The sequence below is a fragment of the Oncorhynchus keta genome, chromosome 29, assembly GCF_023373465.1.
Source record: "Oncorhynchus keta strain PuntledgeMale-10-30-2019 chromosome 29, Oket_V2, whole genome shotgun sequence".
NCBI lineage: Eukaryota > Metazoa > Chordata > Actinopteri > Salmoniformes > Salmonidae > Oncorhynchus > Oncorhynchus keta.
Window position 1 is genome coordinate 36,114,292 of NC_068449.1, and position 24,962 is coordinate 36,139,253.

Genomic DNA, 24,962 nt, shown 5'->3' on the forward strand with positions numbered 1-24,962 from the left:
TCCTCCCTTCGTCTCTTTAGCCTCAACCAGCGCCACAACATGAACTGTCTGGCTGGCTACAACAATCTTAAGCAGACTACTGAAGATAAATTGCCTTACTATTAGCCTTAATCCTAATTAAGACCATGCCAATTCCATAATGAAGACTATAGTGGGGCTTTATGGTTATTAGGATTAAGACAGTAAAACACAAAGCCATCAAGACTCTGATCAGATAATCTGAGAGAACAGACATTCCTGTCCCCTGTATCCTGTGTCTCTGCTTAGGAATGACTCCTGTCCCCTGTATCCCATGTATCTGCTTAGGAATGACTCCTGTCCCCTGTATCCCGTGTCTCTGCTTAGGAATGACTCCCGCCGACTCCTGTCCCCTGTATCCTGTGTCTCTGCTTAGGAATGACTCCTGTCCCCTGTATCCTGTGTCTCTGCTTAGGAATGACTCCTGTCCCCTGTATCCCATGTCTCTGCTTAGGAATGACTCCCGCCGACTCCTGTCCCCTGTATCCCGTGTCTCTGCTTAGGAACGACTCCTGTCCCCTGTATCCCGTGTCTCTGCTTAGGAACAACTCCTGTCCCCTGTAATAATAATAATTAGGTGGGTCCTTATATTTGTCCTATTTCACACATAGTGTGTATAATACGTATGTGTGAATTGGAAATGTGTTTTTTGCATATCCCAACTCCCCCTGAGACACCCTCGGTATGTGTGTGTGTGTGTGTGTTTTTGGTTTTATTATCCTTAGTCAGAAAATTCTGACAAGTGGGGTCATTTCACCGGTCCCCACAAGGGAAAAGGCTATTTTAGGGTTAGGGGTTAAATTTAGGTTCAGGGTTTTGGGGTTAAGGTTAGGGAAAATAAGGTTTTGAATGGGAATCAATCGGTTTGGTCCACACAAGAATAGTAAAACAAACATATGTGTGTGTCCTATATCTTCTCTCCTAGGAGCAGCATGTGGGTAGAGAAGAATGTCTGAGCTCTGGTCAACATTACAATAACAACAGGATTCCTTCCACAACACACACTGTGTTTTAGATAAGGGAGAGAGTGAGAAAGAGACAGAGAGAAAGAGAAAATTAGAGAACGGAGGGGAGATAGAGAGGGTGTAAAAGTGAAGAGAAAGTGCAAGAAAGAGAGACAGAGAAAGAGGGAGAGTGAGAAGAGAGCTAGCGAGAGCTAGGGAGAGTAGAATAGCACACATCACTAACCAAACAATTAATCAGCAGAGGAGTGGGGAGGGAGGGAGAGCTGGCTGGCTGTTTGTCTGACTCTCCTCTGTCTCTGTCTTTTCAGCTGTCTCCCAGCCAGCCCAAGCAGTACCTTACACTCTGAAATAGTTCAGAGAAAAGATAGTGGAGGAGGGGGGAGAAAAACAGTCTTGCCTGGTGACATATGGCTGCACAGCATTCACTTTCTCTGTCATTTCCTCTGCCTCCTCCTCTTGCTGCCTCTGTCTTCGCTGACTCCTCTCTCTTCTGCCTCTTCCTCATCTATCATATCCTCTGCCGCTTCCTTACCTCACTACCTCAGCACAGTCTGACTGTCTCAACTCAGCATTACTGAAGGGAACAACAATCCATTTACCTCCCGAAGTATGGTTACAAACAGTGACACTACTGGAAACGTCATTTGCAGTAAATAAAATTAATCTGTGTGTACGGCGTATGGTAATGGTACGTCGCCTTAGCACATCCTCACTCTTGTGGTTGAGAGAGAAAGGGAGAGAGAGAGCGGTGGGGGGAGAGAGAGAAGTGTTTGTTCATAGAACATAGAACAGGGATTTTGATTCCATAAAAATAAACCACATTTGTAGTGGTTTGACCAAAATTGCTCTGTTTCAGTAAAACAGCAGCCGCAGCGGCGATAATGACAAATGGTTTTACTCATGTAAGTCGCTCTGGATAAGAGCGTCTGCTAAATGACTTAAATGTAAATGTAAATGTCATGGTGTTCCACTCAGTTGCTATAATTACAGCAGTAGTGCCTCTGGTCAAACTGAGGCCAGAGACTCCAGTTAGTCAGCGAGCCAGACAGTCTTTTCATTCAGTCAGTCACAACAGATTTGATTTAACCTTTAAAATATCCAGGAAGTCCCATTGAGGTCAGGAGACTTTTACGAGGGTGGGATGGCATGTAATATAGTGTACCCAATCCATTAACCTGTTAATGATGGAGAAAGTACAATAAGTTCAACTCCTCTCACTTTAAATCCAATTGTATTTGCGCCGAATACAACAGGTGTCGACCTTACAGCGAGAGGCAAGCCCCTTACATACTACAAGCCCCTTAACTTCTACACTATGAACTGGTGCAGCCGCCTGCAGTCAAACCTACTCCATCCCTCTCATCCCATGTTACTGAATCGGGTCTACCAGAGGTCCTGATTGGAGGATTACAGATTTCCTGCTGAATATCTCATTATTCTGGGAATCTTCCAACCAGGACTTCTGCAAAACCTGGGAATTTGGGGAAAGTTGCTGGAATACACATGGGAAGTAAAAATGCATGGAAGGCGCGTCACAAAAGGGCAAAATAGTCTTAAGAGTGATTGGCTAACGAACTGTAAACCACTTTAGATAACCAGCTAATTGTCTTCGCACCACTTTAACTAACTAGCTAATCTTCTTGGCTAACCGTGGGGTGGAACAATTGGCTTATTTACAATTAATTAGCAACTGTAACTCTCTACTCTAGAAAAAGGTGTCTCCAGTAATGTTTCCTTTAAAAAAAAATGTTTGTCAAATCGTATTTGCAACTTTGTTCTTGTCATTGATGTTGTGGAGTGAGCTCGTCACACAGTGTGGGGCACACCTGAGCCACCCTACATGACGGCGAAAGCCTCCAGCAGTGCCAGGGCCTGGCTGCCAGGTAACTAAGCTAGGGCACATGCCAGACGGGACCACAGTCACACACCTGGACCTCTCTCTCTCTCTCTTTCTCTCTCTCTCTCTCTCTCTCTCGCTATTTCTCTCTCTCTCTCTCTCTCTCTCTCTCTCTCTCTCTCTCTCTCTCTCTCTCTCTCTCTCTCTCGCTATTTCTCTCTCTCTCGCTATTTCTCTCTCTCTCTCTCTCTCTCTCTCTCTCTCTCTCTCTCTCACACACACACACACACACACACCTGGCCATCAACACAGTACACTCATAAACAAATAAACAAGCTAGGTGACAAAAAATAAATAGATTCAGATTTGGATCAGTTTCAGGAAGCTAGGCGTATGTTGCACGCCACTACTTCACAGGAGAGGGATTTGAACCTAATAAAAAATATATATCAAAATTGAAGGGTCTCCCGAACGTTAGCTTGCTAGCTCGCTAGCTAAGGTTACGCATATAATCTGTGTAGTAATAATATTTATATCTCAGAAACCATTTCTCATTGATAGTTAATTAAAGACTAATACTAGCTAACTAACATTGAACCTATTTGGTTAGCTTTAAATACCTGCAGATTCATACCACAGCATGTCATGCAAGGTGGCTAGCTATGACAATCCGTATGTACTGCATGGGTTGGGATTATGGTTAATTGTTTAGCCAGCTAGCTCGCTACCTAAATGTCTAACAAAAGGCTCCCCTTCGCCAGAAGATTACATGACCCATCAACTTAGGCAGGTGTGTCTGGGGGGTTGTTATAGAATTTATTTCACATTACCCATCAATTTAGACAAGCATCATCTAATAATTATAAAATATATAATATATATATATAATATATATAATGTATAAATATAAAAAAAACTTTTGATACTGCTACTATGCCAAGTAACTATTTCACTGTACTGTTTACACCTGTACATGTGACAAATCAAATTGTATTTGATATAATATGTGTTTACTAGAGACGGTAATGTGAAGAACAGCATGACCTGTACAAAAGCCAGGTTAGGGTATAGGCCAAAATGTATTTTTACTACTACTTTTTGCTACTACTTTCACCACTTTTAGTCTTTAAATCTATGGTTGTTTACTACACTACCAAACTCACTCTGTTTAGCACACAAACCAATGTAAATGCTTAAAGAGATGGTTGTGAACCATGCTGAATGGGTGTAAGACAAAGAAGAGCTCTCCAGTAGGTGTATCAAAACAGTCAAGGGACATTTTCAACAACAACAAAAAACACCATTTAAAAATGTTGCTACATAAGACCGATATGTGAGGCGGTGGGTCACAAATGGAAAAGAGATAAACAACACATGACAAGCCTGGAAACAAAACAACCCATGCTATTGTATATAGACCATGTCTTAGGCATTGAACATCAGTAAATATGTCAAATTATATCTACCTGTCTTTGCAGCTATGTTTGTAGCTGTCCAAAGGTGGTGGGGCAGAGAGTAAAGGCAGAGTGAGTGAGAAGACAGTTGAGAGAGAGCAGAGAAAGGGCAGAGAGTCAGAGGAGGAGTATTTAAGGACCAGTGGCCTGGCTTTGGCTTTGAGGGCAATGAAAGAGAGCGAAAGAGCAATAGAAAAGGAGAGAGAAAGTGAAACCTACATGAGACAGACACAAACGAAAGAGAGAAACTCTGACTACAGGTGGTGGAGGTTGTGCTTCCTCTCTGTCTTCTCTGTACTGACAGACACTCAAGGCTAGAGACTCTGAATTTCCTGTTGAATTGCCTGAGCTTTCTGTGGGCTCTGACCCTTGTCTCCCCTCTGTTGGATCTCTGTCTCCTCACTCAAATCTCTGAGAGCCACAGCCATCAGAAAAAAAGATGGAAGGGACAGGCAGGGCCCAGTCAACTGCAACTGGCTAGCTCCAGAGCTCTGACCCAGCACTCTGCAACACACAATCACCACAGTACAGTCCAGTCAGCTGGGGATATGTGGGATGGATGATGGACACATTCTCTACACTGAACACAATGATGTTCAAAGGGTGTCAGCACTTCGACAAACACTTTTAGGGTGTGCGTCAACTTATGCCTTTTAAAAGGATAGTTTGACATTTTGGCCATTTTTTATTTACCCAGTCAGATGAACGCATGGATAGAATGTGTATGCCTCCGAGTCCAGTATGAAGGAAGGTAGAGGTAGATCCTGGAACCATTGCCGACTAGCGTCAGCACAATGACTAGAAGTCGACAGGAGAAGCTTGCATGCGGCAAGAAACATACCAATTATTTCCATGAGTTCATGTGACTCTGGGTAAGTAGAAAAAAGTACTTAATTGCCAAAATGTTGAACTAGCCCATTGACTGCAGCCACTCTGCTCAGCAAACAAACTAAAACATTCTTGATACAGTATGTTGTCAAACTGGGAGTGTGGGACCATTACACACTCATAGTAGACAGAGCATGTATAGAAGAGAACTGTGCTACTGTGCTGTGTAGGCAGGCTATAAATCGGTGCTGTTAAAATGTAATAAAATAAAAAAGTTCAATTATGTTATCAAAATGGGACTTCCCACTACAGACAAGAGTAGAGAGAGAGTGTGTACTGTAGAGTTGGCTACGGTGCTACTGTAACTGAAGGTCTATAATATAGTAGTCTACTGTACTACTGTGAGGTAGGTGAAAGTGGAAGACTCAGGGTATGAATCAGCGGTTGGTGAAATCCAATCAGGCCAATCCAGTCATATCCTGAAGAATCCTCTTAGTGGATAAATCCCCTGTTCCTGCTCTACATGTGTAACCATGACACTGTTGCACACAGTGCATTGACCTATTGGGCAGATACACACTCTCTTACACACACACACACGCACACACGCAAGCGCACACGGTCATAGAACATGAGAATTGTATTGAATCTGACAGGTCACACTTCCAGTAGCCTCTCCCGAGTCCCCAACAACATGCTCTGGTTTTCAGGGGAAATGGAAAGGCACCCTGTGACGAGACTCACTTTTGGACGTTAACAAGGCGACACTACATCTCAACTCCTCCTCCACATTTACTGGATTGGTTGAACAGTGCAGAAGAGCTCCTGCCCTGACAGTTTTTTCTTCTTCTCGTCAATACCAGAATGTGGGGGATCTAGTCTCGGGTGTTTCTTTTACACCTGCTACGTTACGTTATACTTCCAGATGCCAGAGAATATATAACTTTTCTGTGGAAACAATTGTCATATACTCTTAACTCTTAATGCTTAGAATAGCCAATTATATTTCCAACAACCATATAATTTGGTTGGCTTCTTTTTGAATGCTTTAGGCTCAACTTGAGGGTTAAACTAATGCGTTCTGGAAATCGGATTAGATGCATAGTTAAATGCCAAAAATATGTTGTTTGCAGTGTCGCTAAGCAAAAAACAAGCAACCATGACATCATGATTTTGTCATGAGTTCAGTTCCATTTGCTTGATTTTGCAGACCTACGACTATGGTGTATTGTCATTAGCTAGCTAGCATGCTAGCGACACTAACCAGCTAGCACTCTTGAGAAACAAGATTATCTGGTCTGATGACACCAAGATTGAATTATTTGGCCTAATTGGCAAGCCTCACATCTGGAAGAAACCTGGCACGATCCCTATGGTGAAGCACGGTGGTGACAGAATCATGTTGTGGGGATGTTTTTCAGCAGCAGGGACTAGGAGACTAGTCAGGATCAAGGGAAAGATGAATGAAGCAGGGTACAGAGAGACCATTGATGAAAACTGCTCTAAGGCGCTCAGGACCTCAGACTGCGGCGAAGGTTCACCTTCCATCAGGACAATGACCCTAAGCACACAGCCAAGACGATGCAGGAGTGGCTTCGGGACACATACAACAACACAGAGTTACACATGAAGTAAGACAAACATACAGTCAATAATACAGTAGAAAAAGAAGTCTATATACGATGTGAGCAAATGAGGTGAGATAAGGGAGGTAAAGGCAAAAAAAGGCTATGGTGGCGGAGTAAATACAATATAGCAAGTAAAACACTGGAATGGTAGATTTGCAGTGGAAGAATGTGCAAAGTATTAATAGAAATAATGTGGTGCAAAGGAGCAAAATAAATAAATAAATAAATACAGTAGTGGAAGAGCTAGTTGTTTGGGCTAAATTATAGATGGGCTATGTACACGTGCAGTAATCTGTGAGCTGCTCTGACAGCTGGTGCTTAAAGCTAGTGAGGGAGATAAGTGTCTCCAGTTCCAGAGATTTTTGTAGTTCGTTCCAGTCATTGGCAGCAGAGAACTGGAAGGAGAGGCGGTCAAAGGAAAAATTGGTTTTGGGGGTGAACAGAGAGATATACCTGCTGGAGCGCGTGCTAGGGTGGGTGCTGCTATGGTAGCCAGCGAGCTGAGATAAGGGGGGACTTTACCTGGCAGGGTCTTGTAGATGACCTGGAGCCAGTGGGTTTGGCGACGAGTATGAAGCGATGGCCAGCCAACGAGAGCGTACAGGTCGCAGTGGTGGGTAGTATATGGGGCTTTGGTGACAAAACGGATGGCACTGTGATAGACTACATCCAATTTATTGAGTAAGGTATTGGAGGCTATTTTGTAAATGACATCGCCGAAGTCGAGGGTCGATAGGATGGTCAGTTTTACAAGGGTATGTTTGGCAGCATTAGTGAAGGATGCTATGTTGTGAAATAGGAAGCCAATTCTAGATTTAACTTTGGATTGGAGATGTTTGATGTGAGTCTGGAAGGAGAGTTTACAGTCTAACAAGACACCTAGGTATTTGTAGTTGTCCACATATTCTAAGTCCGAGCCGATCAGAATAGTGATGCTGGACGGGCGCGGGCAGCGATCGGTTGAAGAGCATGCATTTAGTTTTACTTGTATTTAAGAGCAGTTGGAGGCCACGGAAGGAGAATTGTATGGCATTGAAGCTCGTCTGGAGGGTTGTTAACACAGTGTCCAAAGAAGGGCCAGAAGTATACAGAATGGTGTTGTCTGCGTAGAGGTGGATCAGAGACTCACCAGCAGCAAGAGCGACATCATTGATTTATACAGAGAAGAGAGTCGGCCCAAGAATTGAACCCTGTGGCGCCCCCCATAGAGACTGCCAGAGGCCCGGACAACAGGCTGAGTACTGAGTAAAGTACTGAGTTAAGGGTCTGAATAATTATGTAAATGTAATAATTCCGTTTTTTTTATATAAATCTGCAAAAAAAAAAAACTCCTTTTGCTTTTTCATTATGGGGTATTGTGAGTAAATTGATGAGGGGAAAAAATATTCAATCAATTTTAGAATAAGGCTGTAACGTAACAAATTGTGGAAAAAGTCAAGGGGTCTGAATACTTTCCGAAGGCATTGTATATGGATATGAACCAGAGATGTAATCTTGCTCTCATGATCTCTGTCTTTATATTCGAGATGGATCTTTGTCTCGATACACAGGGTCTGGGCCTTGATAGCTGAGGAGAAGAGGCATTTCAAATGTAATTTAATTTCACTGAATTCAATCCTATTTCCTTTAATTCAAATTTGAAGTGCAATTCTGTATTCTGTTTACTACTTCAATTCAAATAAATTCAAGAATTTATGAGGCATTCACATCCTCTTGAATTGAGCACAACCCCCCACACACACACACACAGAGAGAGAGGACATACCTGAGCCAACCTGGATCAGGTACAAAGACATCCCTGGCTTACCCTTGTTTGACCTAACACACTCAGATCTGACCAGCTTCATAACCTTAGCTAAACATGACCTGAAACCCCCTTACACACACACACAAATTCCCTCCCTCCCCTCTCCCTTACCCACTCACTCGCCCGCCCTGTCCAGCCGTTGCCCCTGGCAGTGCATATCCTCCCACAGAAGCACTAACAGCTCTAAGAGCTTGGCTTCTGAGGTGCTTAATTGTCCCAGAGAGGCCATTAGAACACTGTTAGAATGTTAGACTGGAACGTTAGAAAGAATGCCACAAGGCTCTATGGATCCCCTCCACCACATGCTCCAGTGGAGCCGAGGCAGCGCATTACATTACATCACCAGGCGAGTCACTGCTGAGTGATGCAGAGGAGAAGACGAGAGCGAGGACAGAGAATTCAGCAAGACACATCAGGACCACAAGGCTAATTTAACCCCCCCACCACCCCTCACTGCTTCAGGCCTCTCTTACACCATTCTTCCTTTTCTCTCCCCCTTATCCTCCCTCTCTTTCTCTCCCTCTCCCTGTCTTTCCCTCTTCTCTCTCCCCCTCTCGCTTGTCTTCAGAGACAGTGTCTCTATGTGACAAAGGCATCGAGACAAACAGCCGAGGGTGCGGCCCAACTGTAGTTGACGCTGACTTGGCACTGCGCTTACTTGAAATGCTGAATGACATTGTGCCAGTACATTTTGACTTTGTGCCAGAATTGTGTGAGTACTAAGTGATGAGCAAAGCCTTCTGACTTCTGACACAGTGCAACAGAGAAAATATATGAAACACTATATAATAGTATATTGGTGTAATATGACATCAACAGTGTGAATTAAGAATTAGGGTGCCAGTGTGCTGTGGTATTTCTGGTTGTGCTTCAGTAAATTCTAAGCAGCTGTGGTAATACACTGTACACCAAGAAAGCAAAGGTAACTGAAGTAAATGACTATCGCCCCGTAGCACTCACTTCTGTCATCATGAAGTGCTTTGAGGGACTAGTCAAGGATCATATCACCTCTATCTTAACTGAAACCCTAGACCCACTTCAATTTGCTTACCGCCCCAATAAATACACAGACAATGCAATCGCCATGGCACTGCACACTGCCCTATCCCATCTGGACAAGAGGAATACCTATGTAAGAATGTTGTTAATTGGCTACAGCTCAGCATTCAACACCATAGTACCCTGCAAACTCATCATTAAGCTTGAGACACTGGGTCTGAACCCCACCCTGTGCAACTGGGTCCTGTACTTCCTGACAGGCTGCCCCAGGTGGTAAAGGTAGGAAACAACACCTCCACTTCGCTGATCCTCAACACTGGGGCCCATGACTGCATGGCCACGCACGCCTTCAACTCAATCATCAAGTTTGCATACGACACAACAGTACTAGGCCTGATTACCAACAATGACGAGACAGGAAAATAAACTCTCACATAACGTTAAAAAAAAACAAAGGAGCAGTTTGTGGACTTCAGAAAACAGCAGAGGGAGGACCCACTTATCCATATCGATAGATGTTACTGCACTGTTAGAGGTAGAAACACAAGCATTTTGCTACACCCGCAATAACGTCTGCTAAACATGGCCATGTGAAAAATACAATTTGATTTGATTTATAAACAGAAGTATGTGGACACGCCTTCAAATTAGTGGATTAGACTATTTCAGCCACACCTGTTGCTAACAGGTGTATAAAATCAAGCACACAGCTATGCAATCTACATAGAAAACATTAGCAGTAGAATGGCGTTATTGAAGAGCTCAGTGACTTTCAACGTGGCGCTGTCATAGGATGCCACCTTTCCAACAAGCCAGTTCGTCAAATCTTTACCTTACTAGAGCTGCGCCTGTCAACTCTAAGTGCTGTTATTGTGAACCTGAAACGTCTAGGAGCATAAAACGTCTCAGCCGCGAGGTGGTAGGCCACACAGGCTCACAGAACGGGACCGCCGAGTGCTGAAGAGCGTAAAAATCGCCTGTCCTCGGTTACAACCCTCGCTACAGAGTTCCAAACTGCCTCTGGAAGCAACGTCAGCACAATAACTGTTTGTCGGGAGCTTCATGAAATTAGTTTCTATGGCTGAGTAGCCGCACACAAGCCTAAGATAACCATGTTCAATGTCAAGCGTCGGCTGGAGTGGTGTAAAGCACGCCACGATTAGACTCCGGAGCAGTGGAAACGCATCCCATGGAGTGATGAACCAGCTAAATATATCATCTGGCCATGGGTCTTGAAGTCTGTGAACCATACAGTGCATTCAGAAAGTATTCAGACCCCTTCCCCTTTTCTACTTTTTGTTATGTTACATTCTAAAACGGATTAAATAAAAAAATGTCCTCATCAATACCCCATAATGACAATGCGAAAACAAGTTTAGACATAATTTGTATATGTATTGCCAATACAAAACAGAAATACCTTATTTATAGAAGTTTTCAGACCCTTTGCTATGAGACTCAAAATTGATCTCAGGTGCATGCTGTTTCCATTGATCATCACTGAGATGTGGACTCCAATCAAGTTGTAGAAACCTGGGGTAATTTCAATTAAATGGACATGATTTGGAAAAGCACACACCTGTCCATATAAGGTCCAACAGTTGACAGTGCATGCTAGAGCAAAAACCAAGCCATGAGGTCGAAAGGAATTATCCTTAGAGCTCCGACACAGGATTGTATCGAGACACAGATCTGGGGAAGGGTACCAAAACATTTCTGCAGCATTGAAGGTCCCTAAGAACACCGTGGCCTTCATCACTCATAAATAAATAAAAAATTAAAAAAGGATATAGAGGCGAAATAATTACAATTTAGCATTAACACTGGAGTGATATACGTGCAGATGATGATGTACAAGTAGAGATACTGGGGTGCAAAAGAGCAAGAGGGTAAGTAATAATATGGGGATGAGGTAGTTGGGTGTGCTATTTACAGATTGGCTGTGTACAGTGATTGGTAAGCTTCTCTGACAGCTGATGCTTAAATTTAGAGAGAGAGATATAAGACTCCAGTTTCAGAGATATTTGGCGGCCAAATGAAGTGTTGGCTTTGGGGACGACCAGTGCAAAATACCTGCTTGAGCGCGTGTTATGGGTGGGTGTTGCTGTGGTGACCAGTGAGCTGAGATAAGGCGGAGCTTTACCTAGCAAAGACTTATACCTGGAGCCAGTGGGTTTGGCAATGGATATGTAGTGAAGGCCAGTCATCGAGAGCATACAAGTCGCAATGGTGGATAGTATATCGGGCGTGGTGGGGGCTATTTTGTAAATGACATCACCGAAGTCAAGGATCGGTAGGATAGTCAGTTTTACGAGGGTATGTTTGGCAGCATGAGTGAAGGAGGCTTTGTTGCGAAATAGGAAGCCGATTCCAGATCTAATTTTGGATTGGAGATGCTTAATGTGAGTCTGGAAGGAGAGTTTACAGTCTAACCATTCTAGGTCAGAACTGTCCAGAGTAGTGATGCTAGTAGGGCAGGAGGGTGCGGGCAGCAATCAGTTGAAGAGCATGCACTTAGTTTTTCTAGCATTTAAAAGCAGATGGAGCCCACGGAAGGAGTGTTGTATGGCGTTGAAGCTTGTTTAGAGGTTTGTTAGCACAGTGTCCAAAGAAGGGCCAGATGTACAAAGAATGGTGCCGTCTACGTAGAGGTGGATCAGAGAATCACCAGCAGCAAAAGCGACATCATTGATATGCACCCCCATAGAGACTGCCAAAGGTACGGACAACAGGCCCTCTGATTTGACACACTGAACTCTATCTGAGAAGTAGTTGGTGAACCAGGTGAGGCAGTCATTTGAGAAACCAAGGCTATTGAGTCTGCCAATAAGATTGCAGTGATTGACAGAGTCGAAAGCCTTGGCAGGTTGATGAAGATGGCTGTACAATACTGTCTTTTATCGATGGCGGTTATGATATTGTTTAGGACCTTGAGCGTGGCTGAGGTGCACCTGTGACTAGCTCGGAAACCAGATTGCATAGTGGAGAAGGTACGGTGGGATTCGAAATGGTTGGTGATCTGTTGATTAAATTTACTTTAGAAGATTTTAGAAAGGCAGGGCAGAATGGATATAGGTCTATAACAGTTCGGGTCTAGAGTGTCTCCCCCTTTGAAGAGGGGGATGACCGCGGCATCTTTCCAATCTTTGGGGATCTCAGATGATATGAAAGAAAGGTTGAATAGGCTAGTAATAGGGGTTGCAGCAATGGAGGCGGAACATTTTTAGGAAGAGCATCAGCCATCTGGATTTGGGTGAAGGAGAAGCGGGGGGTTGCTGCAGGGGGTGCTGAGATGTTGGCTGGGATAGGGGTAGCCAGGTGGAAAGCATGGTCAGCCGTAGAAAAATGTTTATTGAAATGATCGATTATCGTAGATTTAAAATCGTGGTGACAGTGTTTCCTATCCTCAGCACAGTGGGCAGCTGGAAGGAGGTGCTCTTGTTCTCCATGGACTTTACAGTGTCCCAAAACGTTTTGAAATTAGTGCTACAGGAAGCAAATATCTGTTTGAAGAAGCTAGCCTTAGCTTTCCTAAATGACTGAGTGTATTGGTTCCTGACTTCCCTGAAAAGGTGCATATCGTGGGGCTATTCAATGGTAATGCAGAATGCCACAGGATGTTTTTGTGCTGGTCAAGGGAAGTCAAGTCTGGGGTGAACCAAGGGCTGTTGAAAATGTTCTTAGTTCTACATTTTCTGAATGGGGCATGCTAATATAAGATGGAGAGGAAAGCACTTTTGAAGAGCAACCAGGCATCCTCTAGTGACGGGATGACGTCAATATCCTTCCAGGATACCCGGGCCAGGTCGATTAGAAAGGCCTGCTCGCTGAAGTGTTTTAGGGTGCGTTGACAGTGATGAGGGGTGGTCGTTTGACCGCGGAGCCATTACGCATGCAGGCAATGAAGCAGTGATCGCTGAGATCCTGGTTGAAGACAGCAGACGTGTATTTAGAGGGCAAGTTGGGCAGGATGATATCTAAGAGGGTGCCCATGGTTACGAATTTAGGGTTGTACCTGGGAGATTCCTTGATAATGTGTGAGATTGAGGGCATCTAGCTTAGATTGTAGGATGGCCGGTGTGTTAAGCATGTCCCAGTTTAGGTCCCCTAGCAGTACGAACTCTGAACATAGATGTGGGGCAATCAATTCACATATGGTGTCCAGGGCACAGCTGGGGGCTGAGCTGGGGGCTGAAAGGGGTCTATAACAAGCGGCAACGGTGAGAAACTTGTTTCTGGAAAGGTGGATTTTTTAAAAGTAGAAGCTTGCACTGTTTGGATTCAGACCTGGATAGTATGACAGAACTTTGCAGGCTATCTCTGCAGTAGATTGCAACTCCGCCCCCTTTGGCAGTTCTATCTTGTCGGAAAATGTTAAAGTTAGGGATGGAAATTTCTGGATTTTTGAAGGCCTTCCTAAGCCAGGATTCAGACACGGCTAGGACATCCGGGTTGGCGGAGTGTGCTAAAGCAGTGAAGAAAACAAACTTCGAGAGGAGGCTTCTAATGTTAACATGCATGAAACCAAGGCTTTTACGGTTACAGAAGTCAACAAATGAGAGCGCCTGGGGAATGGGAGTGATGCTGGGGGCTGCAGGGCCTGGGTTAACCTCTACATCACCAGAGGAACAGAGGAGGAGTAGGATAAGGGTACGGCTAAAGGCTAAAGGTTAAAGGGTAACAGGACAACGGCCCTAAGCACAAAGCCAAGACAAAGCACGAGTGGCTTCGGGACAAGTCTCTGAATGTCCTTGAGTGGCCCAGCCAGAACCGGATTTGAACCCGATCAAACATACCTGGAGAGACCTGTGCAGCAACGTTCCCATCAAATCTGACAGAGCATGAGAGGATATGGAGACATGAATGTTGTGTCATATCAAAGCAGAGGTTGTGCTCTTTTAAACTAAGTTAACTTGTAATCTTCATTTGTTCTTTTAATTTGTTATTTTTGAGCCATGTCTGTTTGTTTGTTTGAAATGTGTGAGAAAATTTGCTTTAGCTTGAAAATGCTCAGTAATCTACACCAGCATTCAAAAATTCTATTGGGTTCTAAAGGTTTAAAGAATTCTTATTATTGTAATTTTTTTGACACACAAAACTATTCAGGCAACATGGATCTTCATCCATCGGGGAATTGAATGTCTCAGAAGCTTGATCTTATCATCTAGCCACTAAGTTAGCAAGTTAGCAAACCAAATGCACAGCTGGAGCCCTAAACTGGATATAATTGATTTGCCACATTTTAGACAGTTAACTTACAGCTAGCTATAAGCAGTAGTGTAGCACGCACGCCCGCAGCCCTCGCAAAGCGGGGTGCCGGGGCAGTACTGAAAATCATACCTTCGGTATATATGGTATATCGCCTAAAGAACATCATCCGAACCCTCTCACATAAATATTATGTAAATTTAAATTTCATCCCGATGCCTTTCTTCCAACTTCCGTCAATTTGAATAAGCTCTCTCTCTCCCTTTGGCCATGTGTGACTGTGAGGTGACTGTTATGAGTGAGTTTCCCTCTCTCTCTCCTCTGTGTCGACTGTCCAAGTCTTACCCCTGGGGACTCTGAAGGGGGGGTGTTTGACCAAGCGGGTCTAGGAAAGTCACACACACACACAGTTTTTTGAGTATGAGGACTGAGTAGTACACAAGCTGCAAGCTCCTGGCCTGTTTGCCTGCCTGTAAATGCATGCAGTAAAACCTGCATGCATTTCTTTATGTAGTCAAATAAATGAAGAAGTGCCAGTCTGCGCAGGAGCAGGTCATTTGAGGACTGTTGTTCTATTCCCCTTTCGGTGCCTGGTAATGTCAAAGCAGAGCAGAGCTGCTTCCAGGCAGCTGCATGAAGGACGCTTCACATTGACTTCGTCCCAAATGGCACCTTATTCCCTATATTATGCACTACTTTTTTACCAGAGCCCTGGTCAAACATAGTGCACTAAATATGGAATAGGGTGCCATTCGGGATGCAGTTTTGACTCCACACTGCAGCCAGGGAGAGAGAGAGAGAGAGAGAGATTTATTTATAGCTGATCAAAAGTCCCCGTTGGGCTGTGGGCACTGTGACGGTCAGGACCGATGGGGACAACTACACTGACTGGCTACGCACGCACGCACACACGGTTCTCTTGTAAGATGAGGCATGATGGCTCAATCATCTCTGCTTTCTCTGCATGAATAATACAGATGCCAAGATTGGGCTTGGTGAGGTTTCACCACATCTTACTGGGCAGAAGGAGAGAAAGAGAGAGTCCCCCAGTCACAATCTTGATGATGTTTATTTTAATTATGGTTTTATTGTAAATGTATCACTTAATCTCCAAAGTACACTTTGGTAATATGTACATTGTTACGTCATGCCAATAATGCAAATGGAATAGAATTGAAGTTGAGAGAGCGAGAGCGTTCATCATGTGTAAAGCGTTGTGCGCTACCAATAGGGTCACTGCCAGAGATCCAGCCTGTGTGATTAGCCCCTCCCTCTCTGTCACTTCTCAGTTTGTCATCCATCACACATACACGCACCAACCCCTCTTCCTCTTACACTTCATACAAAATCACCTGTTACGAGAGATTTTCTCTAGTCGAACAGAAAGAAAGGAAAAGCGACACTATCATTAAAACTAATCAGCACTTCTTTATTCCTGCCTTTTTGCCGGCATCGCCATGGAAACCCACTGAGAGCTGTCACTGGATATCGACAACATTGGAACATTGGAAAGGAGGATGTGGAGGCAGAGAGATAAGAGGGGAGAGGGGGGGGGTATGAAAGAGAAAAATAAAGAGACAGAGGGGGGATGGCGAGGGAGGGAGAGAGGGGGGTAGAGAAAGAGAGAAATAAAGAGAGAAGAGTAAGAGCCTAACGGAGTGTGTGTAAGGGGGGTTGTATAGTTAAGGCTCCCTGAAGCGTTGTCAATCAAAACCACCTTATTGAACTGTCAATTGATGATCTCTAAGATTTCCAATGCAATCAGTAGTAATTACCAATACTTCCTTTCGCAACATATTCCGTTATGGTTGATCAGCTTACTTTTGCCATGTAATATGAGAGAATATAGAGGGTTCTCCGTTACAGCAGTCAACACGGGTGCATTTCACCTGGCAACAATCCACCGATGCTCAGGTACTGTAGATGTCCTCTATTCTATTCCCGCTAACCCTGTGTGGAACACACCTTCAAAGATAAGTATCAGCAGCAATTCCCCAGCTATAGCAGAACACCCTTTAGAGTCACACCACGGTCACAAGTTAATGTTTTACCTCTGTCCATTCAATGACTAACATAGCCAAGCCCACACACCATCCCTCCATCCAGTCATAAAATATATGGACTCGTCGTCAGCAAAGTTAAGATGGCACAGGAGCTTCTCCCAGTGAGAATACATGACAACATACTTTTAACACAGCCCTCCAATTGGTCTTACAATCCTGCTCTACTATGTTCAGTGGGAATAGTAAGACACCGGAGCAAACTGGTACCAAAGATTAGAATGAGACCTTATTTGTGTGTGTGTGTGCGTGCGTGCGTGTGTGCGCTCATCCATCTCTGTGTGTGGTTCTTCTGTGCTGAAGCCATCTGGGTGACTGTGGTGATATAAGGGTCTTTGAGACAATGGAGATGTGCACAGTGCTCACCAAGGCCACGCTGGTAGGCTACAGACTAGAGAAAGCCACATGTTGTATGGGGCTGGGAATTACCAGGGACCATATGATACCGATACTTAAGTGACGATTGAATATGTATTGCAGTTCTCATAATTCTATATGTTCCAAACATAGTTCTCACCATATGTCTGCTTCAGAGGGACAAGAGGGAGCCATGAGAAAACTAGTTTTGATCAGTCGTGGAAGTATGTGCTGAAAACAAATTGGCTGTCAGGGATTTCCTCCTCTTCTTCCGAAGAGGAGAGGCGAAAAGGATCAGAGGACCAATATGCGGCGTGGTAAGTGTCCATGGTTCTTTTTAATACGTAAAGGTACACATGAACAACTGACTACAAAAACAAGAAATGTGAAAAACCCCAAACAGTCCTATCTGGTGCAGACACAGAGACAGGAACAATCACCCACAAACAAACAGTGCAACCCAGGCTACCTAAGTATGATTCTCAATCAGAGACAACTAATGACACCTGCGTCTGATTGAGAACCATACTAGGCCGAAACATAGAAATCCCAAATCATAGAAAATCAAACATAGACTGCCCACCCAACTCACGCCCTGACCATACTAAGTGACATTGGCTCCCTATTTAAAAAGAAGGTGGAGAGCAAGCTATGAAGGAATAATACTGGAGTTTTGTTGCAGGTACAGCAAACTAGCGAAAAAATAACATTGCCATATTGTCAAAACAATACGATATATCGTGAAAAATAATATACCAAAATGTAACTGAATAGATTTTTGCCTCATTGGTAATGTTGTAGAGGATAGATAACACAAGTATCCATGGTAATGTTTGACAAACAAACACTTTGACAGGTTTACAGACTTTTACAGCTAACCCAAACGAGATGTGTTACATTTCAGCTACCCTATCCCAGAGACACCAGAGCTAGTTCCTACAACAAACATGGTGTTTTCAACTTTCCAGAATAGAACAGAACAAGGACATGGAAAATAAAATGTATTTGCTGGTCTATTGTTACAACTCAATTCACTCATGCTACTCACAAACAAAGCTTGCTGAGCCTCCAAGTAATAGGTAACATGAGTATTCAATTTGCGAACTAGGCAAAAAGGCAACAATGGCCTCTTGGACCTCTGCTATCTTATCTACATGAAATGTAGACCAGGCTATAAGACAGACTTGTTAGATAACACAGTGAACAGTGCCAGAATGCACATACCCTGGGCTCAGATCTAAATACTATAGGAAACAAACAACAAGGGGATATAAAGAAGACATTCATTGTCAAAGTTTCAGCCTGCGGCTGTAAGTCACTGCAGCTGTAGGTCACAAACACTTCATACGGCTCATGGACCTCATACAGGTGGTTAAAGTGTGATCATATCTGGAACGTGACAACTAGGGGTGTGCCGACATGGCCAGACTTATACTGGTAATCGTATCTGTAAATTGACAGTTGATAGTCAGATCGGATGATAGTCGTGATCAAAAAAAAAAGAAGCAAATGTTCTAATATGCCTAAGTAGATGTTGGCAAAAATATCTATATCCCTGCACATGTATAGACCAAACAAGCTGCAGATTAAGTGCCATGGAGGGGTGTGTGTGTCTGGCCTGTATCTCCTCAACTTGCAGCGGGCAGAATGCGCATCGATGTTTAATTTCTTCTTCCATACCCTCGCCCCGCTTGTTAGATATTATGCACATTGATAGCGTGATAGCAAACGTCCTTGCCATTTCATTTAGCACAGCAGCAGGCTAAAAGGAGGCAGCAGCAGTCTCAATGACCAGACCGAAAAAGAGAAGTGAAAGTGATTGGGTAAAATGATGAAGTGAGTAGACAGAGAAATACAGCCTCAGAGCAGCAGGATCAATGCACAGCCCGCCCTCGTCTTTACAGACAAGCACACTAGCCAGTTGACTTATTTACACTCCGTAGCACCTCACTTGACTGACTGGCTGAAAGAAAGATGCTGGCTGGCATTCGAAAAATATATATATATATATATATATATATATATATATATATATATTTATTTTCTCCACAGATAATTACCAAAAATACTCGGATTATAATCGTATCCAGAAAATTGCCCGTAACCGTTACGATACTCGTTTTGTCTGACTATTCGGCACACATCTAATAACAACTAACACTTTTGGGGCACACAGGTGATCACATTAACATTTCCGGAAACCAAGGCTTCAATCAACCCAAGCCCAGGTTGATGGAAACAACAGACAAAGCTATCAATAACATACTTGTAGAGTATGTTATTCTGTGTGTGGGTGTTTCTGGTTGTTGCCAGGTACTCCTGTTGACACTCAAGATGACTGATGTTTTTGTGCTGACTGTTGAGCTGTGGTGGAGTGACAGTGTCTCTATGGACTCTACATTGTTAAAACGAATAATGTTACAGTTGAATTCGGAGGTTTTACATACACCTTAGCCAAATACATTTAAACTCAGTTTTTCACAATTCCTGACATTTAAATCTAGTAAAAATGCCCTGTCTTGGGTCAGTTAGGATCACCACTTTATTTTAAAAGAATGTGAAATGTCAGAATAATAGTAGAGAGAATTATTTATTTCAGCTTTTATTTCTTTCATCACATTCCCAGTGGGTCAGAAGTTTACATACTCATATACTCAATGCTACCAAATTAGTATTTGGTAGCATTGCCTTTAAATTCTTTAACTTGGGTCAAACATTTCAGGTATCCTTCCACAAGCTTCCCAAAATAAGTTGGGTGAATTTTGGCCCATTCTTCCTGACAGAGTTGGTGTAACTGAGTCAGGTTTGTAGACCTCCTTGCTCACACACTTTTTCAGTTTTGCCCACACATTTTCTGTAGGATGGAGGTCAGGGGCTTTGTGACGGCCACTCCAATACCTTGACTTTGTTGTCCTTAAGCCATTTTGCCACAACTTTGGAAGTATGCTTGGGGTCATTGTCCATTTGGAAGACCCATTTGAGACCATGCTTCACCTGATGTCTTGAGATGTTGCTTCAATATATCCACGTAATTGTCCGACCTCATGATGCCATTTATTTTGTGAAGTGCACCAGTCCCTCCTGCAGCAAAGCACCCCCACAACATGATGCTGCCACCCCCGTGCTTCACAGTTGGGATGGTGTTCTTCGGCTTGCAAGCCTCCCCCTTTTTCCTCCAAACCTAACAATGGTCATTATGGCCAAACAGTTCTATTTTTGTTTCATGAGACCAGATGACATTTCACCAAAAAGTACGATCTTTGTCCCCATGTGCAGTAGCAAACCGCAGGCTGGCTTTTTTTATGGTGAATTTGGTGGGGCAGTGGCTTCTACCTTGCTGAGAGGCCTTTCGGGTTATGTCGACATAGGACTTGTTTTACTGTGTTTTACTGTGGATATAGATACGTTTGTACCTGTTTCCTCCAAGCATTTGATTGATTGATTTGCACTTTTCGCACCAAAGTACATTCATCTCTAAGAGACAGAACGCACCTCCTTCCTGAGCGGTATGAAGGCTGCGTGATCCCATGGTGTTTATACTTGCGTATTATTGTTTGTACAGATGAATGTGGTACCTTCAGGTGTTTGGAAATTGCTCCCAAGGATGAACTTTCTATTTGACAAGCTTCTTTCTTGGCACTCCTAGATGTCCCATAAACATCATTTAGGGTCTTTTTTCGATTAAATCGGTCCATATATAGCCTAGATATCGATCTAAGAATACTGTGTGATAAACGGAAAAAAATAGCGTTTCATAACGTAACGTCATTTTTTAAAATTCAAAAAGTCAACGATAAACTTTCACAAAACACTTCGAAATACTTTTGTAATGCAACTTTAGGTATTAGTACACGTTAATAAGCGATAAAATTCAACAGGAGGCGATGTAAATTCTTTAGCTGTCCGTGTATAAAACATGTCCGAAGAGAGCTCGATCAAAACATCCGGTCGGAGACCGGAGGGAAGGAGTTCCCTTGATTCGGTTAGACCAAGAATCAATTGCGAATCAAATGACAAGACTCTAGACAACGTGTGGAAGCTGTAGGCACTGCAACCTCGGCCTACTTTAATTCGGTTCACTTTGAACAATTCCTTGAAGTCGCGGATGGATATTTTTTTCAATTTTCAGTGATCATATTTTCATGCACTTTTCGATGAAACGCACGTTCTGTCATAGTCACAGACGTGATTTAACCAGTTTTAGAAACGTCTGAGTGTGTTCTATCCACACATACTAATCATATGCATATACTATATTCCTGGCATGAATAGCAGGGCGCTGAAATGTTGCGCGATTTTTAACAAAAAGCTGCGAAAAGCTGCTTAAATTCTCGACTTCCTTAACAGGTGACTCCAACCTAAGTGTATGTAAACTTCTGGATTCAACTGTATATATATATCATATAGCCTATCCCTTTACATGTTTATCATTTGGAGGACCTGTTCAAGTGTAATGTTTTGAAAGGAAGTGATCCTAAATCTCAATAACATAAAAGCTTTTCTAGTATGAACACAATGGGGGCAGTGGCTACTTCAACAAAGCACGATATTAAATTCCTGCAAGTGTTGGATAGCAGCAGAGCACTCGCATCAAATGAATTGTTACTGTTAGTTATACAGCTCTCCTGGCCTAATTGCAGGTTGATGCCTATTGTCATGAGTCTTACCCTGGAGGCAGAACTGAGCGGTTTCTGCTCGATGAGCGAGCTGCAATGTCAAAATGGCCTATATCATAAAAAATGTAGGAAAACAAAAATGTGCTTTTTAGTCTTAATTTAAGTTAGCAGCGTGTCGGATCTGAAGTTGACCACTGTTTTGTTACTGAGAATTTTCTTGCAGTGGTTTTGAGTTTTAAAAAGGCTTCTATAGTTTGTCAATTTCACTTTGGAATTTCAGAATTGACTCGCCCTAACCAAAAATGTATCAACCCCGACAAAAATGTCCATCAATTATGATCCATATAATAATTCACATGTCCTGTTGCTGTAGGATTATTCTTCTGCTGTCAGAAACTGGCTCAAATTAAGATCCCACATCTGTAACACATGTGAAACATGATTATAAATCTAGCATGAAGAGTCTTCATCAGTCTTCTCTTGCCTACAGGGATAAATTAAACTGTTTACGTGGTAGGCCTACAGTAGTCCTATGATATGCTTATAGCAATTACTATAGTATCCATGATGTCCACTACACATACTTGGAACAATTCAAATAAGGTGAAAGGTGAGAGACACTGTTGTCTCTCAACCATCCCGTCCTCTTGACTTGAAATTTGTAAGATGATTTATTTAAAAATAACTAATTGTGAAACCTTAAAATCAGAATGTGGTGGTAGCCTGTCATCGCTGTGGTTTTACTTCATGAATTATGTCTGTAACGTGGCAGAGAGAATCGTAACATGGAAATTGTAATTCAAGATTCATGAATTGGCCAATTGTGCATACAAAGGCCTTGTTAATATAATTCAACTTTGTGCAATCACCCCAAACAGAGGACAAGACGAGACATTCACATTACATAGCTCATAATTACTGTACGCTTGGCAAAGCAGGTCATTTGAATTAGCGGAATACCATCTAAATTCTCTAAGACAAATGAAGCTGTGAAATGCTATCATATCTTTATAGTCGTAGCACATCAATAACGTGAAATGGTCAAAATTGTAGCATTAAAGACCTAATACTACTATAATAGCCCTGCTGCTACTAGATTATACTATTCACACAGTAATGTATCAGGATTCATGGGTCATTCTAGGGCTATTATCCCACAGATGGCCCAGGCAGGTTGACTGGGCTCCAGTCCCTAGTTGCATGTTTACATCTCAAGACGTCCTATTTCCGAACCACCAATGTTGGCCATAACCGGCTACAGGGTTTTCATTGAGTTCAAAAGGGAAGTCTGTAAGGTGTGCACAAGCAAATAGACCTATCAGCAGTATCTTTTTATACTATGCCTACTGTGGTATGTGGTAACTGTAGTCAAGAAATAAAAACACGAGAGAACACATAATAATGTAAAACATAATTTGCATAGCATGATTACGGAGTTGAGCCGAAAACTAAACGTAAACAATGTACACATTGTGTGTGTGTGTGTTTGTGCGTGTGTTATAAGCGTATTACTGAACTATTTTGTTTATGCTGGATCATCTGCACAAAAACAACAGAATGCATATCCAAAATGAGGTTTGCTACTTTTCATCTGCTTCAACCAATGTCTGAAAAATAGCGTGGCTGCTCAAGATGAGTTTTGATTCGACACAGCACGATGGACAAGGGAGCAGCCACCGACGCAAGCTGACTTCACAAAATAACAGTCGATATAGCCACAGAAAACATTGGCTAAGTATTTCTTTTGTTTATAAGAAAGCTTCACAAATGTGAAGCTTTTCCTATGCACAAACTCATTTTAGAGGTAAAATGGGAGAGAAATCGCAGTTTATTGTCCCTGCCTGGCGTCTGAATTGTCGCTGTCATACTTTATACAATTGTAACATAACCGTTGTGCACATAGTAGCAAAAATTAAGGAAATTCCTATGCACAAACGCCTTTGAATTTGAAAAGGACGACAGGAATTCTAACGGAGCCTCGTTCGTGAATCCCTGCCCGCTATTTTGTTACCTCTCGGCTGCGGTCGAAGCAGGCAAATAGCAACAGGCCAGGGATGGAGGGATAAAGGAGTCGGCGCAGACACACATTCCTATTCGTTTTCTGCACACACAGTAAGGAAAAATGTCTTACCGGGCTTTACCTCATAAAGCTTGGATTTCTTCAAGGTCTATTTTCTGCCTGAGGATGATGCTTTAAGTTGTTAAGCTGTCTGAAGACTGAAAGGCGGAAACAGGAACTGGGAAGGGAGACTGCTACGCGAGCCCGAGTAGTCACTCCGCTCTGCTTGGCCTCTACTGGGGCTACTTGAATTGACACAGGGCTGCATTGCGCATGCTCGAGTCACTTCAATGAGCAGTTTCGAGTCGCACACAGTCTTCTGATGCGTTGTTATTTTCCACATTTGAACCTATTGAACGAAATTGTCTTCTACACCTTTTTTTTATATGGGGGTATTTGATATTACCAGAATAGAAGTGGATATTGAACAGATCAATTCGGTGTCCAAAAGTGGGTTTAATAACCAGGTGTCTTCATGATATCTATTTGTGAGGCCCTGAAAAATCCGAAGAAAGTGTGTAATCACATAATTCAATGAGGACATTTATTTTATTTTATAAACTGATTAAACGGATTACTCTATCTGTCATTTTTTAGGTGCTTTAAAAGTTAATGATATCCCAGGCTTAGAAAGAGCAGGTGGGCAGGTGGGTATATTTAAGCAATAAAGCCAGAGGAGGTGTTGTATATGGCCAATATACCACGGTTAAGGGCTGTTCTTAAACATGACACGGAGTGGCTGGTTACCTTACCTTCGTTGAAATTTCCCAGCAGCAGCACACTGTGCCCGTATTCGTGAAGCATCTCGGAGTAGGAGTGCTGATCTAGGGTACGTTTTGCCTTTTAAATCATTATGAATAAAATAACAGGGGGAACCTGATTCTGGATCAGCACTGCTACTCTGAGATTATATTTGAATATGGTTCCTGAACCACAGCCATGTACTATGGTCAATTACATACTGTACACTAAAAGTTCTCTACTGGCCAGCATTGCAGTTTTTGCTAAAGATTATTTGACAGGTCTACATCTGCATGCAACACGCAATCCAAATAATCTATAGGCCTATTACTCTTTGGTAATAAAGCAAATGTGGCAGACATAACTGGCACGACAAGTGGTCGTT

General features: G+C 42.9%; 1 protein-coding gene across 6 annotated transcripts in view; it reads right to left on the minus strand.

Moving 5' to 3' along the window:
• The window catches only part of LOC118362210 (alpha-(1,6)-fucosyltransferase), a 109,202-nt gene extending 85,132 nt beyond the window's left edge, over window positions 1-24,070 (minus strand). For 2 of the 6 annotated variants that reach the window (XM_052486487.1, XM_052486481.1), the window contains exon 1: window positions 23,909-24,070. Coding sequence is in view for 1 of the 6 variants with exons in the window: in XM_052486485.1 (XP_052342445.1) it covers window positions 23,919-23,923 (5 nt within the window). In the remaining 5 variants the exon portion in view is untranslated. The remainder of the gene's footprint in view (window positions 1-23,908) is intronic. The other 4 variants (XM_052486485.1, XM_052486483.1, XM_052486484.1 and 1 more) reach the window with 4 other exon arrangements.
• Between the last annotated feature and the right edge of the window lie 892 nt (window positions 24,071-24,962).